General features: G+C 38.8%; 1 protein-coding gene across 2 annotated transcripts in view; it reads left to right on the forward strand.

Annotated features, from left to right (window-relative positions):
• Positions 1-20,141, forward strand: part of si (sucrase-isomaltase (alpha-glucosidase)) — a 127,096-nt gene that overhangs the window by 69,453 nt on the left and 37,502 nt on the right. For both annotated transcript variants that reach the window (XM_034234033.1, XM_034234027.1), the window contains exons 22-31: positions 5,644-5,732; positions 5,988-6,037; positions 7,792-7,962; positions 10,357-10,506; positions 11,267-11,473; positions 11,588-11,742; positions 12,863-13,031; positions 17,660-17,756; positions 18,756-18,868; positions 19,147-19,272. In XM_034234033.1, coding sequence (XP_034089924.1) covers positions 5,644-5,732; positions 5,988-6,037; positions 7,792-7,962; positions 10,357-10,506; positions 11,267-11,473; positions 11,588-11,742; positions 12,863-13,031; positions 17,660-17,756; positions 18,756-18,868; positions 19,147-19,272 — 1,327 coding nt within the window. The remainder of the gene's footprint in view (positions 1-5,643; positions 5,733-5,987; positions 6,038-7,791; positions 7,963-10,356; positions 10,507-11,266; positions 11,474-11,587; positions 11,743-12,862; positions 13,032-17,659; positions 17,757-18,755; positions 18,869-19,146; positions 19,273-20,141) is intronic.

A 20,141-nucleotide genomic window follows, 5' to 3' on the forward strand; every position in this document is an offset into this window, starting at 1 on the left:
ATCGCAACTAGACTACAAGGAAATAGTGCTACTTGGAGATTTTAACTGGGACTGGTTAACTGCAGTGTCAGAGGATTTTAATTTAACCTTTGTATCTCTTTGAATGTTACTCAGATTGTTGACAGTCCTACTCGCCCTAACATTAAGTCCCCTAATAAATCCTCCCTAATTGATCTCATTCTAACTAATGTTCCACATAAATACTCATCTATGGGAGTATTTGCGAATGATGTGAGTGATCACTGTGTTGTAGCCACAATTAGGGACACTAAGGTCCAAAAGGTTAAACCTCATATTATCATTAAGAGAGACATAAAACATTTTGCGGAGCAGGGTTTTGTTCATGATCTGTTTGGGTTTGATTGGGGTAAAATCGATCTGTGTGCTGATGTAGAGACTGCATGGTCTTATTTTTATCTTGGTTTTATGGAGATCATTGATAGACATGCACCCCTGCGTACATTTAGAGTAAAGGGACGAGACAATCCTTGGTTTTCTGCTGAGCTGTCTAGTCTCCTGCATGAGAGAAACAAGGCCTGGGCAAAGGCTAGGCAATCAGGCTCAGAGGTAGAATGGCTGTTTTAGGCAGCTAAGGAATAGCTTCACTTCACATATCAGAAGTGCAAAGTCGAAGTACTATTTGTCAGTTACCACAGAAAACCTAAATAATCCTAGGAAATGTTGGAAAGCCATACAATCGATATCCACCGGTGAGATCCGTAATGAGCTACCTCCGTGCATTACCACAGCATCTGGCTCTATATCGAACAGGGCCACCATGTTAAATTGCTTTAATAAGCATTTTGTGTCCTGCGGGTCTGTTTGATTCTGTGACTAACTCTGCTTCTGTGAACACCACAGTCGGTGACTCTGAACAATGTGGTCTGGAAATCCCTTTCAGTTTTACTCCTTTTACTGTCAATGTTGTTCATGAAGCCTTATCTAAGTTAGATCCTAAGAAACCGGCTGGCCCGGACAACGTAGAACCTTTCTTTTTAAAGATAGCTGCAGATTTTATTGCTCCACCTCTTACTACTCTTTTTAACCTCTCCCTCAGCACTAATGCAATTCCAAAAGTATGGAAGTCAGCGTATGTCTTGCCTTTGCTAAAAGGAGGGGAGGCAACTATTTTAAATAACTATAGACCCATCTCTAAATTGTCAGTTCTGGTGAAGGTGCTCGAACGCCTAGTGAGTGAACAGGTGAAGGAGTTTTTATGTACAAATGATATCCTGTCTAAACATCAGTCAGGCTTCAGAAAGCAACATAGCACCATCACTGCCACAATGAAAGTGGTAAATGACATTACGAGTATTTTAGATAATAAGCAGAGTTGTGCAGCTCTATTTATTGACCTTTCCAAAGCGTTTGATACCGTCGATCACCTTATCTTAAAGCAGAGGCTACTCAGTATAGGCATATCCAGCCATGCAGTGGGTGGTTTGTGAACTACCTCTCTGAAAGGTCCCAATGTGTTCACTTTGATGGGCTGTCTTCTGAGTGGTTGAACATTGCTAATGGTGTTCCCCAAGGTTCTGTTTTAAGTCCACTTTTATTCTCCATATATATCAACAGTTTAGGTGAAAATGTGGATGAAGCTACTTTACATTTTTATGCGGATGATACCGTGATGTACTGTGCAGGTCCTTCCATTAAGGCCCTGTCACACTGTCCCGAAATTGACACCCGATGGACACACGATAAAGGAAATGTTCAAATTCGGCTGTGATCGTAGCAACATCGGGCCATTCGTGAGGGCATCTTAAGCCATCGTATGACCGCCGGTGGAGTTTCTCAGGCTCCGGCAGCAACTTCGCGAGCAGCAACTTCGTAAGGCACTCGTGAGGGCATCTTGTCAAATCGTGTCATCTTCGTGTTATCATCGGTGCATTCACCCTCACTCTGATCGGGGCGAATGCCCGATGGCACCGATGATAACAAGATGCCCTCACGATGGCCTTACGAAGGGCACAATTGACACACGAATTCAACACGAAAATGAACCTTCGCAAGGTCCTTCGGCAATTTTTTGGTATGCCAAAGATTTTGCCACCGCTCACGAAGTTGCTGCCGGAGCCTGAGAAACTCCACCGGCGGTCATACGATGGCTTAAGATGCCCTCACGAATGGCCCGATGTTGCTACGATCACAGCCGAATTTGAACATTTCCTTTATCGTGTGTCCATCGGGTTGTTTTATTGCACAACAAAATCATGTAAATATATTATGTAAATAACCCAATTTGTGTTCTGTGAAACTAAAAAGGATATAATATATTATTTTGAAGGACAGTTGACAGGAAGTTGTTGTTGTTATGGAAACAACATTACGGAGAAAACGTAATATTTTCTACATATAACGACGGATAAAGTAAAGAACAAAGTCTGAAGATATCAGTACAGTATCATAGTACTGTAACATAATTGTTTTTGGTACTTTCATTGCAGTTGTATGTCTTAAATGTAATGTAAATGTTGCCTTCGTGTGTGGTTCGGGGCCATCTTCGTGCGAAATTCACAATTCCATATTCGTGTGTCCATCGGGTGTCAATTTCGGGACAGTGTGACAGGGCCTTTAAAGGAGGCTGGTGTTAAATTATAGGCTGTTTTTAACATTATTCAGACTCAGCTCACTGAGCTTAAGCTTCTTTTAAATGTTGAGAACACCAAGGTAATGCTATTTTCAAAAGCAAAAAAGACTCCAGAGACTGCTTTGGATATTGTTACTATGCAAGGACAAGTACTATAAGTGGTTACCTGTTATAAATACCTAGGTATATTGCTTGATGATTGTTTTACTTTTAAACTTCAGGTCATTAATCTGCTTAAAAAGCTGAGGGTTAGACTAGGTTTATTTTTCAGAAACAAGTCCTGTTTCTCGCTTGAGGCCAGGAAAAGGCTCTGTGACCTTTTTACCTGTGCTGGACTATGGTGATTTGATCTATATGAATGCACCTGCCCATTGCCTGGAAATGTTAGATGCCGCCTATCACAGTGCCCTGAGGTTTGTTACTAACTGTAAAGCACTTACTCATCACCAGTGGTGTAGTGGGGATTTTTTTACTGGGGGGACGTTATTTTAATTAGGTCATCCCAAACAATGCCAGACAAGTGCGCATGCGCGCAGTGCACTCACAAAACGGGCAGACAGGTCCACAGAAACTATTAGTCCGACTTTAGTTACTGCAAAAAGCAGACGGCGCTGCGCTCAACACACACACAGACTCAAAACCATGGACACACTGGCACATAAGTTACATAAACAATTTATAGGCCTAAATTGCATAAGCTACAGTATTGCAACTAAGCAGACAGTGCTGCTTCTCTCTCTATCTCTCCACTTTCAACTTTAAATCTATTTAAAACTCATAACAAACAAACAAAATGTCCAAAGTTGTCCTGAAATTAACTTATTAAATAAACAAAACGAAAAATATAGCCATACTTATGCAAACAACATTGAATCTGGACTTGACATTATTCTGATTATAATTGCAAATAAGCAGACAGCGCTCCCGCGCTGCCACACACACACACACCCACACACACACACACACACACACACACACACACACGCACACACACGCACACACACACACCCCTTGGGGTTTGAAGACTGATAAATCCGAAATGGATGAACAAACTTTGCAACCCAGTTTCCCAGCTTTGCAGTCTATCCACGGGTAAGCCTCTTGTTTCCTCCACCACATCTCCTCCGTCCATACCTCTGGGAAAGGTGAGCTTGAGCTAGCTAGAGGAACGTTGCTAGCGCAGCTAACGTGCACGTTAGCTAGCATTATCCACGTCTTTAGGCGGCTCTTCTGATGATGTATTACTAGCAGCTTCACTTGTAGCTTCGGTGCTGCTAGCCTCTTTCTTCTTGTGAATTATATTCTTTTTAGAAAATAAGTCAAGTAAAACATGTTAGCCTGCCATTATAGAGCTTTTTCGTTCGTGTTCTTGAGGGAAGGAGCTGCAGCAAAATCGGCGGGCGCGGCGAGCTGGCTCGCCGTGGGTGTGTCAGTGACCGCGGGGTCACGAGCGTGATGATGAATCATACTTTTTTAAGGAAATCGTTTTTATTTTTTATTATAATTACTGTGAAATGTATTATGTTTTCGTCATTATTACAACAAATACACACTTGCAACTGATAACACTGGCAATGATTTTATATTTATTAGACTTAAAAAAAAGATCATGCTCCAAATAAGTGGGGGTACGGCGTACCCCCGCGTCCAACGCCCACTACACCACTGCTCATCACTGTCCCCCGTATGCCAAGGCAGGTCTGCCTTCACTAACTGTACGGAGGCTCAGTCATTGGTACATGTTTATCTATAAAGCCATGTTGGGTAACTACCAACTTATATATGCTCTTTGATCTCACAGAGAGTGGCAAGTAGCTATTGCCTGAGATCCCAGGATGTGTTTTTATTACATGTGCCAAGTGCTAGGACTGTTTTAGGTACTAAAGCTTTTATGTGTGCTGCTCCTCTAGCTTGGAACACTATGCCATTTTTTTTTAAACTGAGCATTTTGGTTCCCTTGCATCATTTTAAAGCTCGGATAGATGAAATGTTATTATATATCTGTCATTGTGAATAGGTTGCTAATGTATACCCCTGTAATTATGTTGTATTGATGTCCTTTTTGTTTTCTGTTGTTTTTATGTGTAACTAATGTGCTGCAGGTCTCCCTTGAAAAATAGATCGTTGATCTCAATGGGATTTTCACCTGGTTAAATAAAGACTACAAACAAACAAACTTGTGAGCAACCACTGTTTTTAAGACACATAGAAGCTTCGGAAATTCACCAGTGGGAATGTACTGATGATTTTTCTGTCTTAACCCTTAGATGCATAAGTGGGTCTTTTTTGACCCGGTGAGGTGGTTTTCTTAGAGGTTCTTTGTAATTACATTTTTTTATCTTTTCATATTCCAGCTATTCCTCAAAAAACATGTTTTGGATATCATGCCATTCAGATTTTAAATTTACATTTTAAGAAATTGTAGTTTTTGTATTACTACCCCAAGCTTCCATAAGTGGGTCAAAAATGACCCGCATGCATTTTCTATGGAGTTTCGTTTTTTTTTTTTAAATGTAAAAAAAATGTCTAAAATTCTAAATAGTGAAAACTTAAATATAAAATATTTCTAGTGTGAACCAAAATATAATACTAAATATTATACAAGTGTCTTAACCAAAATGACAAAAATGGCATAAAAACACATATCGTTCTAATACGGGTCCTTTTTGACCCACTTATGGAAGAGTGTAGGGTCCAGTCACTCGTGCATCTACAGTAAGGGTTAAAACAAAAGCTTGTGTTACCAAATAACTTATTTTCACATTGAATCATCAATAAACAGAGACTTCAAAAAGGGAGAAAATGCTGACTAATTTACAGGTTTAAGGACCCATCACTGCAACCACTTTATTACTTGTGATTGATGTTAATATTATCATGCTCACACTCACAGAAGCACACTCACAGATCAATCACAACATTACCATTCATAATAATCATAATACATCACGTTATATTTGAATAATGGGCACAGATGTTTAGATTTATTGAGTTATAATGACATGCGGGGATGGTGTTTTTACTTAACCTTGTGTTTATGCGTACGTCTCTAGTCGGCGTCATCCCATGGGATTGATTGTCGCTCTCGATGACAACAACCAGGCGGCTGGGGAGCTATTCTGGGACGATGGAGACTCCAGAGGTATTTGTGTGCAAATGTGCTGGTGTGTTTATGTGAGAAAGGATCAACCACATCTTGTTATTACCACTCATTACAGGCTCTTTTTTTTTTAATGCGCATCTAATTGAAGCTCTTATCTTGTTAAGTACAAAGCATCACATGAGTCAATGTGAATGTTCAAACACAGTCAGCTCACACACATTAACAAGTGAAGGTCAGTTTGTGAACAGCTTTGACAAACATTAACATCTGTTTCTCGTTTTCTTCTTTTTACAGACACAGTTAAAACAGGCAACCACCTTCACTACGAGTTCTCCGTTATGGCTGTAAGTTTCCCTCGCATAGATTAAGCAAGACAATGGAAAAATATAACCTTAGAAAAGAAGAAACCAAGATATTTAGTATCTGAAATGTGTCCTCTACTTCAGTTTAAAAAAGCAGAAATGAAATCTGAGCTGAAAATCTTTTAGTTTATGCTAGGTTAAGATCACACCTACTATTTTATGAACGTATAGATTCACCTACTGATAAAAAATAATAACAAATGAACCAAAGTAAGTGAAAACCACAAAGCAGATTCAAGCAGTAAATATATAGATTCCCACTTCAAGTAATAGCCTACAGAACAGAACAGCTTACAGAGAAGAAACTAAATCCGAACCTTTTACAACAAACACAATGCTTTTTTAGATTACTTACAATTTAAACCTGCTAGTAATCCCTAATTTTTAGGATTGTAACAGTAATCTGATATCGTCTTGTTTTTATGTAACTGGAAAGGAATACAGTTCAATCAGGAGAGACGTGATGTTTGAAATACATGTTTATTACCGGGACACATAATATGAAGGAATAGTGATTGACGGATTACAACAAGTGAATGAAATGATGTTTGGCGATTAGGCCCCGGTTTGCAGGATGATCATTCGGGAGGGGAAAACCGCTCCGATGAACCCCACCTAGACACTGGTGGTGGTGATAAGTAGTTCGGTCCGGTCTGAAGGGAGAAGGTTTTAGCTTGGCCCTGTATTAGGAGACAGGAGGCGAAGGGGTGGAGGAGGGTTGCGCGTTGACACCTGAAATGACAACTGACGGAGAGGGAAGAGCAGATTTAAAGGGGTTAGCGGGTGCGATTATTGGCTAGCTGGGGAGTAACGCCCCTGATCACTTAATGAGAGAGTATTGAAGTGACGTGTAACACCAGAGGATATTGGTCTTCCTGATTGAACTTGCGCTGAGCTACATTTACCTTTTTTTTATATACTGATTACGTTTATTCAAGTTCAAAGTTTGAATCCACCAGAGACTTTAGACTTCCCTCAATCCACAACACCGAGCATAATTGATTGACATCACGCTGCTGGAGCTTTGTTGGATCAAGCACGCCGTGTTCCTGCTTCACACAGCACTGCCAAATTGCCATGCATGTTTGATGTATGACAGTGATGTTCTCCCTGAATGATATCATTACACGACAGACGGGACATCATTCTGAACTTCTGTTTGAGTGATGGACAGGAGCACTGGGTGTTTATAGGAGATGCTTACTACCAGTACTAGGGCTGCACGATTTATCCAATTTTCATCCAAATCACAATATGTATTAGTGCTATTTGAAATTGCAGCAAGTACAATATTTTTTAAGGAAGAACAGGCCAGTTTATTTTGATTTGATTAGATTTATTTTGAATGTGTAAAACAATAATACAAAAATTGAACATGACAATTATTATACAATACAAAATTAAGCAGTGTCAAATTGATATACACAAATATTACTGATTCTAAGTCATGTATAAACAAATTATCTACTTAATTACACATCCGAAATGGGGTGGGAAGAAGTTTACACTTATTTAATCTCACCCCTTTTCCCAAAAACGTAATTATTAACATATGTATACATATATATTATTTATTTTTTAAGGCTTTATATGTCATAAAATACAATTTTGAATGAATCATTGTGGAGCAGAACTATAAAGTACTTGATTAGTATGATAATACTTGAGTAAATGTACTTAGTTACTCTCCAGCACTGCAAATAAGGCATTGACTGTGTGTGTCCTCTGCGTTATAGGGAGTGCTGTCTATGCAGGTGAACCGTGCTGGTTACAAGGACCCAAACAACCTCTTTTTTGAGAACATCACTGTCCTTGGTGTGGCGGGACCACCCACGTCTGTCAGTTACACTCTCGTTGGAAATTCAACCACCACAGTAGCCAACGTCACCTACGATGCAGCCAAGAAGGTAAGCTCACACTTAGACTTGTTTAGACTTAGCCTTGAATGCATGATAAGATGAGCAACTATCGTTTTTTTTCCAGGGGTGAAAAACATACAAATGTTGCTGAAACACAGTCTAACAATACTTAAAATGCAAAGAATAGCGATCATCGCCAGGCTTTTATCAGCTAGTCATATCCCTCCAGCGTAAATGGAGACGTGATCAGAGCTAAAAAGAACGAGACATGATGTGTGGACTTACATTCCTCAGGTGCCCAAGTTCAGAATATTGAATAAATGCTAATGTCATTTTATGTCTGTTTATTGTAAGTTGCTTTCGATAAAAGCTAAATGCTATGTAATGTTATTTAATATAATGTGTCTGCTGAAATATAATACTGTGGTTTCACAGCCTGTTCTGCTGCTTTCAAGTGGCAACAAATACATTTAATTGATTTTAATTAAGATATAATTACTACAGTTTGTTATTATTAATATTATGATCATTAACAGTATTATTATTATTATTATTATTATACTAGTAGTAGTAACAGTAGTAGTTGTTCTTAGTTAGTAATTTGAATGTACTTATTGTAAGTCGCTTTGGATAAAAGCGTCAGCTAAATGCAATGTAATAATGTAATAATAATAATAATGTTAGTATTTTTCAGAAACACATTAGGGATTGGGAATCTGAATATTTCTTTATCCTGGTTGAAATTGGGTTTTGCAAAAGATGCTTCATTTTAGAATAATATAAAATAAAAGATACATACAAAAAAAAAAGATATATTATTTACATAAACACAAGACGTTAAAGTAAAGATATTACAATATATTTACAGAGGTGTATTGGTATTAACAAGATAATATAATTATAATATACTGTTTGAGTAAGGCTATTTTTTAGTAGGTTGTATCAGTAGGTCAGTAATAAAAATAAATCTAGCACTATATAGTCATTAAATGTGAAAAACTCCCCATAATTTTGTCGACGTATTTCCACCGTGAGGAAGACCTTGATGTACTGACGCAGGACAGATGCACAGGGATGAGTATAGCGGTGGCTACTCTTGCGAAAGGCCACCATTTATTTCAATAAGACTTTAACCATTCCTGTACATTCAAGGTTAGCCTTTAAGTATAAGAGATGATACCAATTTACATCATGAGAGGATTGTAAAGCTTTCCTGTGAGCCTGTGTATCACAAAGAGAAAGAATTACTGAGCAATAGTCCTACGGTAAGCGCCCAGGGTCAAACGCAAACGGTAAGAGTGTATCAGGTGTCAGGAAGGTTCAGTCAAGTATTACTGTGAGCGTCAGTATATCCTCTTCAGCACGCGTGTTCATGTGTGTGCGTCTGTGCTGTGCTTTTGTCACTTCTCAAGGTCTATATGGTCGTACACAGGAATGCATTTATGAAATGACTCTCAAGAGTAATCATTTCCTGGGGTGAAGGGTAAATGTGCTGTTAAACCTAAAGTCTGTGCTGTCATGTCCATCAGTCTTTGTATGCCGAGTCAGAATGGGCCTTGAACAACCTTAAAACCTCCAAACATAGTTAGTTCCATATAGAAAGCAGAATATAAGAGGACAGTATCTCCTAGCCTATCACCGGCGCTGTATTCAAAAGTTTTTCGGACATGATTGCGTAAGTCTTTCTTTAAAAAATAAAATCCTTTGCCACTTTATAGCATGTCCTATACAGTTCCCGGTGCCCTCTTTATTTATTTTAACTATGTATTCATTATTATTAACTATTAAGTTATTCACTCACTCATTAATTTATTTATTTATTAACTATTTCATTCAGTAATTCATTTATTTACTTATGTATTTGTTCATTCATTTCATAATTAATTAATTAATGTATTAATTAATTCTTTCATTCCTTATTTTTTAATTGTTCTATATCTATGTAGTTATTAATTTCATTCATTTATTTATTATTTAGTTATTTATTCATTTATTTCATTATTGATTCATTTATTGTGTTTGTTTGTTTGTTAATATATATATACGTATACCTGTGCTCTTTTTATTAAATTATTTTGTGCCCTGCTATTTTCCACAACATGTTTGCTTAAGACTGATTCCAAAACTAAATGACACACTCAAAAAAAGACTGATGAAGATCCTCGGAGGTGTACTCACATCTGAGGATGTATCGGATGGTGTCTAGAGTGAAAGGGGCACCTTGAGATTTGTTGTAAGGATGAGTCATAATTCCCGGCTGAGGCTGTTGAAACAGCAAGGAAAATTAACAGCTGTGTCTTAATTGAAAGCACATGCAACGTCAAGTACACACTTTGTCTCTGGGAAGTCTGTCTGGGCATGTGCTTGCATTTGTATCTTTGGATTTGATAATCAACACTCTTTCTCACGTCCATCCTCCCTTTCTCCTCATCACACACACAGGTGATGTTCCTGACCGGCCTCTCGCTGATTGTTGGGCAGTCGTATCTGGTGGAGTGGGAAGTGGAGCCCAATGAGCACCAGCGCTTCGACTGCTATCCAGGCGAGAACGCAGATGAGGCGAAGTGCCGAGCCAGAGGCTGCATCTGGGAGGTGAGGGGTGACACAGAGGAGGTTCACATTTCATTCCAGTCAGACAGCTCACATGGAATCGTTGTTAATAGCAGTTAGAGTGTGGTGTCCAGGCCCCCGGCCTCATCACTCCTCGTAGATATTTTGACATAGAATACTGGCGCATCATCATTAAATAACTTACCCAGAGCCTACAGGATGCTGGTGTGTGGGACGTATTTTTGTTAGCCGACCCACAAGTTACCCTCGCAAGAGCTCCCCTGACAAAAAGCAATGGGATTTCCCCATTGGATCTCGCAGAAAATAAGCTTTGTGGCCAACATAAGTTCATACAAATTACATGTGTTGTACAACAGGATAATCTCGACATCCATGTTAGCATAACAAGCTAGTTTTGGCTATGAACAAACAACATCACGGTTGCATGGCTAAGCTAGGTAGAGGCGTAGTCGTGTCTGCGCGATAACGTTTAAAAGTTTAGTTGGTTACTTGTTAGCAACCGCCATTTTTATGACATTTGTTGGAGTTGGTTATTTAGACATATTTTATGTCGTAGTAGAACAAGACGTGACAATCTTGTTAACGTGTGGTAACCATTGATCTTCTTTAACCACAAACACTTTCATAAAACGTGAGGGTTAAGGCATGTCACTGTATCGTTGTAGCTCGAGTTGACTGCCTGAACTGGATTGCAGGCTTTGCTCCATTATTGCATTTTATCACAACAAAATTGAAAAATGTGGCATCTTTAACATTTCATATGCTGTTTTTCCTCATTTAGCCAAGCTACATCGAACGTGCTCCATGGTGCTTCTATCCAAAAGACTATGGATACACCATGACGACATCAGTAGAAACAGACTCAGGAATGACCTTTGACATCTCGCGGAACAACAAGTACCGGAGCAATGTTCGTCCAGGGTCTCCAGACATCAACACACTCCGCGTTGACATCCGTTACCACAAGAGTGACATGCTGCAGTTCAAGGTGAGTGCTTGTTTCTGCTGGAATTTGACTTTTTTTTATTTTTATTTGTATACATCCATCCTGCTTGCCTCATCCATAAAAACACCTGACATCCAAACGTTCCCTCCTTTCCAGATCTGGGACCCAAACACAGAGCGTTACGAGGTTCCAGTGCCGCTGTCGGTCCCCGCTACTCCAGAGACTGACGAGGCCAAAAGGCTTTACAAGGTCCAATTTACCGATAACCCGTTCGGCATCCAGGTCATAAGGAAGAGCACAGGAACCAAGATGTGAGTGTTCAAGTTGTACAGGGTGGCTGTGATGGCTATTATGTGTTCTGGACGTTTGAGATTTATTATGTATTTATTTCAAAGAGGACCATGCATACAAATACATTAATCTTAGAAAAGAGAAGATATTAATTATGCCAGATTATAGCCAATAGCTGATTTCCATCTGCAGAGGAGTTGGGTTTATGGGTATTTCTCACGGTAAAAATAAATGTTGTTCCTGTAGTTTACCTTCCATATCCTATTGACATCCACTGCTCGCCTCATGCCGTGGTCTAAACCTACTGTAACTCCAACCATTGCATCATTTTGAAAAGTAAAAATATGGCCATAAGGAAGATATAGGGACCTGGGTCAGTTGGATTGCCAATTACTGATAGCTTGACATAGATAAATTCCAATTGGTCGACTCAGCATTTGCCTGGTGATGTTCATGAATGGGCAACAGTAGATGGGGTGCTAATTTCAACCCTTAAAATGCCTTTTTGTAAGAATTGTTCATATTTATGCCATAAGATAATGTGTTTTATCACTGTGTGTGCAGTACCTCTAATACATGGTATACCCTCCTCATCATTAAGGTATGAATATGCATAGCCAGCATATTGTTTCAACAAGCACACTGCAATCCCCTCTTGTCGTCCCTTAATCAGCCCCTTTAGGGCGGTGATTCACCATTGCAATTTTAGGCAGTATAGATGGTCCTATTAACACAAAATAAAGCAAGACGCTGTGTGAAAAACTATTTCCAGGCAAGGAACTCGTTTTTTTTTTCACCCCTGGTAAGATTAAAGTCACAATGCTGATTCCACAGTTCTGGCATTGTTACCCAATGAGATGTGTTGAAAAGTTGGCCAGTGTATTAGAAGCTAAAGTCGTTCCCTCTTTTTCAGCGATGGTGTCACATGAAGCACTCAAGAGTTTTTCAAAATATATTTCTAAGCAGGGGTGACAGTTGGCAGTTGAGATGTTACTAATTAAAATGTATGAAGTACATCTAAGGGATGCCTGCAGTTATTATGCTTATTTGTGTCAAACATACTGTGAATATCTCCCTTTGAGAATAATTCCCCTTCTCTCTCCATCTCTCATGGATTTAATCCTCTGTCACTTCTCTCAGCTGGGACTCCTCGCTGCCAGGTTTTACCTTCTCAGAGATGTTCATCCAGGTGTCGACTCGACTGTCATCGGAGTACGTGTACGGCTTCGGAGAGACGGAGCACGCCACCTACAGACACAACCTCAACTATCACACCTGGGGAATGTTCGCCAAAGACCAGCCTCCCGGTGTAAGTATCACATTAAACCACACTCACGCACATACGCATATAGTATTTATCAGATTTCACACTTGTTGATGTTTAGTTTACTAGCATGTCATGTATTTGAAGTGTAGCGGTTTGATATTAAAGCAGCCTATAATGCTTCATGGGGGTTACCCTTGAGTGTGTTATATACTGTATGTTTAACTGCATGTGAAAGGCTTGCAAAAGCTAAAATAACAAAGTTCCCTCCAGAGACCTCACCCAGTTGCAACTTGAACGAGTCCACTTTCAACCCAGGTCAATAATCTACAGTACTTTCCGTGTTAGATCAGTTCAACAAAAACATCTTCATTGCAAACCAAAAGCCCGCCTTAAAGGAACATCTGCAAATTGTATGCATTATTTGCATATCTTAAATAATCCCTGTCACTGAACGGGCGACTGTTTATGATTCCCATGAACACATTTTGACATGGAACCGGGAAATATATATATATTTTCCTCTTCTTTTAAAGCTCAGCATGATCCATCAAAACCAATTTTACACTGGTTATGGCATACAGTCTTTAATGTATCACTCTGTAGAAAATGCAGTGTAAACAACCTTCCTCCACAGTATTTAAACTTGTCTTTCTCACATTCGTGTCACTTTGATGCCGTTCATATGAGCGCCAGTTATATAGTGTCATGATGTTTTCCCGACTGGTGTCAAGGTCAGACAGGTTGAGGTTTCCACATGCATCAGCATTGTCAAGGCTAATTGCTAATCTCTCAAGACAGCTCCACAGGGTTCAGACAAATGTTATGGGGCCCCCTCAGGAGAGGGGAATTGCAAATAGGTGAAAAAAGGTTTGATAAGCGGGAAAAAAAAGCTTGACGTGCAGACATGGACTCTGTATGTAGACTGTCTTTGAAACATTGATATTAAACCTGATAAGAGAACAATTGAAATAGGATTTGGCCAAGAAAAAAATGTGATTAGCTAAAAAGTACTAACAATTAGATATACTGATCCCCTTTAAATGTATAATAAAATTACGAAAAATAAAAAATAACAACATTGACACAAATAAAATCATTAACAAATAATACAAAATATGAGAGAATAATAAATACATATAATAATAATAATAATAATAACAATAATAATAATATAATACATAGTATTATAAAAACTACAATTATTATAATAATAATTAGTTAAATGAGTGAACGTGTGAGTGTATATAAAATACAAAAATAACAGTAGAAATAGTAGAAATATAAAATCAGTCAAATGATAAATATCTATAGAGTATAGATAGAATATATGGAATAACAATAAAATATAATAACATAAACGAATTCCACATTTTTTGTTTGTAAATGTTGTGTCCTGCTAAAGCCCCAATAACGCTTCAATATATTATTCACCATTTCCCAGAGCTCTCCACCACTGCTGTTTGTAGCTTTAATGAACAACCGATAGCTGCACATAAATACAAGAGATCACTTCAAAGGAACACAAACTCTACAAAATGATAAACAAACTGAATGTCACACATATTCAATGCAGAGTATCTGATCTTACTCTCAGGGGTCTTTTTTGTTGAAAATGTGCGAAGACATAGCCACAAGGATACACAACTGCAACAACATGAAAGGGACAGATGGTTTGAATACTTGATAGTTGAGGGACGGACTTTGTAATGTACTCTGGAGGAGATTGTGTAGCATATAAAGGGGAATATAAATATGACATTTTATAAGGCACCGAGTAAATTGCTTATTTCAAATGCTGCTTTATTAGGAAGAGCGTCCGTAGTTGGCTTATTATAATAAATGCAAATGTATGCAGAATGTGAGTGTGAAGTGGAGAAACACAGACACAGAGGGAACACTGTCACTAGCTGTCACTCTCTGTTAGCGGACGAGCTAATGACCTTTCTGCTTTTTGAGTCATCCCACCATGTAGCGAGGCCACAAGGACACACACATCGAAAGAAAAAAGCCCTCCTCATCCAGAAAGAGATGACACAGAGGTAGAAGCAGTCCTTATAGACATTTCATTACAGTTTAACAACATCTTGTGAACCAGAAGAGCAGGAGGCTGATGGAGTGTGACGTCCCCATGAGTTTTCCTACAGGACGGTGACATCTTAAAGTGGCAGATTTCCTGTCCCCCGCCACCTTTCTCCGCGATCCTCTTAGCCCGCTCTGTCTCGTTCCATCCCGTCTTAACACTGAAGACAACAGAGGGACACTTGCAGATAGAGGAGGAACATAAAGTCCTCACTCTACTATCAGAGAACAGTATTGTAACAGATGCACATAAAGCACACGGCAGTGTATGCATGTAGATCAGGGGTGTCCAAACTACGGCCCCCGGACCACTTTGAATCGGCCCTCGGTAAATTAAAAAGGTATTATGTAATATGGCCCACAAATGAAACTTGTGCTTGTGTTATATTGTACTTCTTAAATATACAATTAAACATATATTACACAGTAGTATTCATGTATTTATAAGCCCACTTTTCAAATGGATTCAGTCAATTCAAGTTGGAAAAATGTTCTAACATATCTTAGTTGATAAGAAAAAAGGCACAATAACTTATTTACCTAACAAGCTTGCAATAAAGTCCAACAAAATAAAGTAAACCCTCTGGAGAGCTGAGATATAGGGTGTTTTTTTCTTAAGGGCATTTTCAAGTATCAAGCATAATTGACCTACATTTGGTTAATGTGGTTAACTTATAACTGACCTTATGAGGCAATATACCTCACCTCTAGTGTGCGGGCCAGCCCTTCGTATATTTTCTGTATATGACCCTCGTGAAAAAAGTTTGGACACCCCTGGTGTAGAATACCAATGCACGCTAATGCAAACATTTATTAAACGTGATACATTTCCGTTGACAAATTAAGGAAAAATAGACGTCCGCTTGCAGTCAAATAAGTTGATTAAAGTCATTTTAAATCAGAATCATATAAACATTTCTTCATTTGCATGTGTATTGGGTCTTTTTACACTAAATTAAGGATTAGATTTTGTTTTATTGTCCCAATACCAGGCTTGGAATTTCGTCATTTTAGGGGCAAGGCCATTTGGCCTTCCCGTTCACATTTTTTTCAAGGGCACAAAGGCCACATGACAGGGCACAAAGGCCTTTTCGTTAAATTACGCTGGTCAATCAACATGACTGAAAAGTGTAGCACTAAAGTCAACACCAGTCGTTTTACAAATGGCTGAATAGCAATAGTGTTTCTTTAACGTATACGTTAAGTTCAGCCATAAACCACATAAGTCAGTCATGTATTATATCAAAACCGCTTAGCAAGAAAAATACTAGATTCAAAGGTGACAGCTATCTGCTAGCTTGTAGAAGCAACACTAGATGTAGACCCCTTGAAGGGAAGACGTTAGCGCTATCCAAACTAGCTAGCTATCGCTAGTTTTCATGACAAAATGTAACGAGTCAACTTTAAATAGGCTAATACAATGGTAATTACCTATCAATAGTACTTTCTATAAACACGTAAATGTTAAGTCCTTTCAAATACTACCACATACTTCAGTTAAATCATATCAAAACAGCTTGGTCCGCTTGCTTACCTGTGCTTGTCTTGCTCCCGCGGCTGAGGAGCAGGCTGTCGGGCCCCTACAGGCATTTCTGACGGAACAATCACAGCAGAGCAATCGCTCTGATCCACAGGCACGGGACTATCCTACTGCGCGCACTAATATGACTTTACTAGCGTTGTTTACACTAGAACTTTTGACAGGGGCACCAAGGCCACTTTGGCCGTGAATTGCATTTTTTTTCACAGGGCATCACGGCCAAAGTGCGGGGCAACGACGGCCATGGCCGTCGTGGCCGTCGTGAAATTCCCACCCTGCGCCAATACTCTGTTGATATCTTCAAATCCAGGCGAAAGGGATCTTTGGGATTCGCGTTCTTGGTTGATATTCATAATACATGTTTCATCGATATACTGTATATATGTATTTATACAGTATACACTAGTGCCATATTCAAATCGCAGGATGTACAATATTTGTCCACTAAATATGTGTTCAAATACCATGTTGATGTATTCTCAAACTGCAGATATATCCAGGCCTACAAATCTTATTCTACAGATTTAAGATATTTATTTATATAAAAAACATATTTACCGATCTTGTAAAGAAAACATAATTTAATATATTTTTTAATGATAATTATTATTTGGAATTGATCAATCCCTACAATATCCTGAATCATATTGCAGTTTCAATATCAGTCGAAATAATCGTAATTAGTAACTTTTTTAAATCGTCCTTACTATTGGGTGCTATTTCTAACACTATATAGTGTATACATATTTTAATAAATGTTTAAATCAGTGCACGTACTGTACCTTGGCATAGAGGATAGTTTTAGGCATATTCTCCCTACTTTTGCAAAAGCCTTTAACAGAACTTTGAGCAAGCCCATTATAGCAAGTTGTCGTTCCTATATATACACAATGAGAGAATCCCTGTCAGGTGTAAAGAAAAATGCTCATGAATAAACAAAGTGGCGCACAAGCAAACATATGTACAAGCGGCAGAACAGACCAATTCGTTACCTAACATTCACTCATCCCTCCCTTCTCCTTCACTCTCCCTCTCTGTCTCTGTGCTGCAGTACAAGATGAATTGTTACGGAGTGCATCCCTTCTACATGGGCCTGGAGGACACTGCTGACGCTCACGGTGTGCTGCTACTCAACAGCAATGCCATGGGTGAGAGAAACACACATACAAAAGCATGCATGCACAAAGGCACACATTAGTCAGAAGATGCCACATGCAAATGCAACCAACAGTATCACATGCACACATAATGGCATTCGATTACATATGCACCGAGAGTTTATGTGTTAATGAGAGAGGCTATCTCCCATGTTTTGATGACATGTCCCTTTGACGGAGCCTTATATAAGACACAGCGTAATGAGCGCGTTCTGCTCATGCCCACTTTTGCATATTTGCATACTGAACAGTAATACATAATAAACATGAAGAAAATAAACATGCTTCACACAAACACACACACACACACACGTACTTGTATACACACATTTCTCACTTGGCAAAATAATGATCAGAGCTTTTTATTTTGTGCCAAAATGTCCCTCTGAAGTGAGTTCAAGAATACAAATGAAACAAATATTATACATTGGAAATTAATTGTTTACATTTATTTTATACAATTTTATGTGCCCTGAAACTTTTTTCTGAATAAAAAAAAACGTTTCAAAACTAAAATGTATGTAAAAAAAGTATTATTTTAAAGGCTTTCTATATGATTTTATGTTCATGTCCCTCAAAAGTAACTTCATTTTCTGAATAAAAAACAAAAAAATATCTATGTAAAAATATATACTTTTAATGTATTTTATAACATTGTGTCTTCATTTGCTTTTAAAGTAACTTCATATCCCTCGAGGATGATTTCATGTGCTGAATACAAAAATACAAAATAATACATTTATTGTATTTTACTATTTCATTTTTAGAACATATCATTTCAGAGGCCAATGTTTTTGGATGAACATGCCACAACAAAACTAAAACATCTTCTACATAGAAAAACTATGTAGAAGATGTTTTAGTTTTGTTGTGGCATGTTCATCCTGTCCTACCCTGTCAGTCATTGAGCATAGGCTCTTAATACACACAAACCAACAACTTCATTTACATGTTTACAAAACACCAATATCTTTCTAACTTTTTCTCCAGATGTGACTTTCCAGCCAACTCCATCCATAACCTATCGCACTGTGGGCGGCATCCTTGATTTCTACATGGTCCTGGGACCTACGCCTGAAATGGTGGTGCAGGAGTACACTGCGGTAAGTCCTCTCTGTTGTGTCTAACTGTGTGCATGTGTGTGTGTGTGTGTGTGTGAGTGTGTTTTGTGTCTGGCCCTGGGCCGCTGTTGATGGACTGCAGCAGCTGGGAGTTCCTTGCTTCATTGCGCTCTCTCATTTAGCCCTATCTAAACACACACACACAAACACAGACCAAACAAACACTTTGTGGACACCGTCCCATTTTCCTGCAAAACAACTTTTTTTTTCAACTCTTGCTGAACTGTTTTGACTTCCTTGTTTGTTGTTCTTCTTAACAGCTGATTGGACGACCTGTTCTACCTGCCTACTGGTCCCTTGGGTTCCAGCTCTGTCGCTATGGATACGCCAACGACCAGGAGATAGCAGATCTTTACAGAGACATGAGGGCAGCGGGCATACCCTATGTAAGTTCAGGTATTTTGTTAAAAAGCCTACGTGGTTAACACTAACTCAAAAGATGTTCACGTTGTGTCCTACGACATAAAAAACATCAGTAAATACCCCATTCGTAAATATCAGAAGCTTCTACATGTCATAAAACGTGTGTAAATGAGACTTTTAAATGTCATCCCGCCGAACATTAGCCACCTTTAGCTTAGCGGTGGTGATGCGCAGCCATGTAACCGTGATCTTGTTCCTTTATTGCTTAACATTAGCTTTTTACTTCTGTTAATATGTTGAGATGATCTGCTGAACAATATGTGTAGTTTTACTTATTAGTATCATTACCGTGTGTTTACCATAGATTTCTGCTAAATTCAAAAATCCAATGGAAAATCCCATTGCTTTTTGTCATGGGAGCCTTGTAGGGGTGCAACAACTAATCGACTTAATCGATTAAAATCGATTACCAAATTAGCTGCCAACTAATTCAGTCGTCGATTCGTTGGTGACGTCATCAGGTGTGTTTTACGCGCCGTTAAGCTCCAACGTTATTGGTCTTTTTATCGGTACTGGAGACATTTACAAAATATATGTCGTGTATTATTGCTACAAAAACATTATATCGCAGTCTTAGTGTCGCCAACTCGTTTCTAATATGCAAAAAGACAAACAAATGCGTCTATGATGTATTTTCGATCAGACGAGATCTCTCTCCCGTCTGTGTGCGAGGGGGCGGGGCAGTTTACACACACGCGGCTGCTACATGCCACATGCCACAGAACGCGCTCTGAGGTGTGGTTAAACTTTACCCGTCTCGATGTGGACAATCCTCGTTACCAAAAGTGCAATAAGAGTTTAGCATGTAAGGGCGGTAACACGAGTAATTTGT

The sequence above is a fragment of the Gymnodraco acuticeps genome, unplaced genomic scaffold, assembly GCF_902827175.1.
Source record: "Gymnodraco acuticeps unplaced genomic scaffold, fGymAcu1.1, whole genome shotgun sequence".
Classification (NCBI taxonomy): domain Eukaryota; kingdom Metazoa; phylum Chordata; class Actinopteri; order Perciformes; family Bathydraconidae; genus Gymnodraco; species Gymnodraco acuticeps.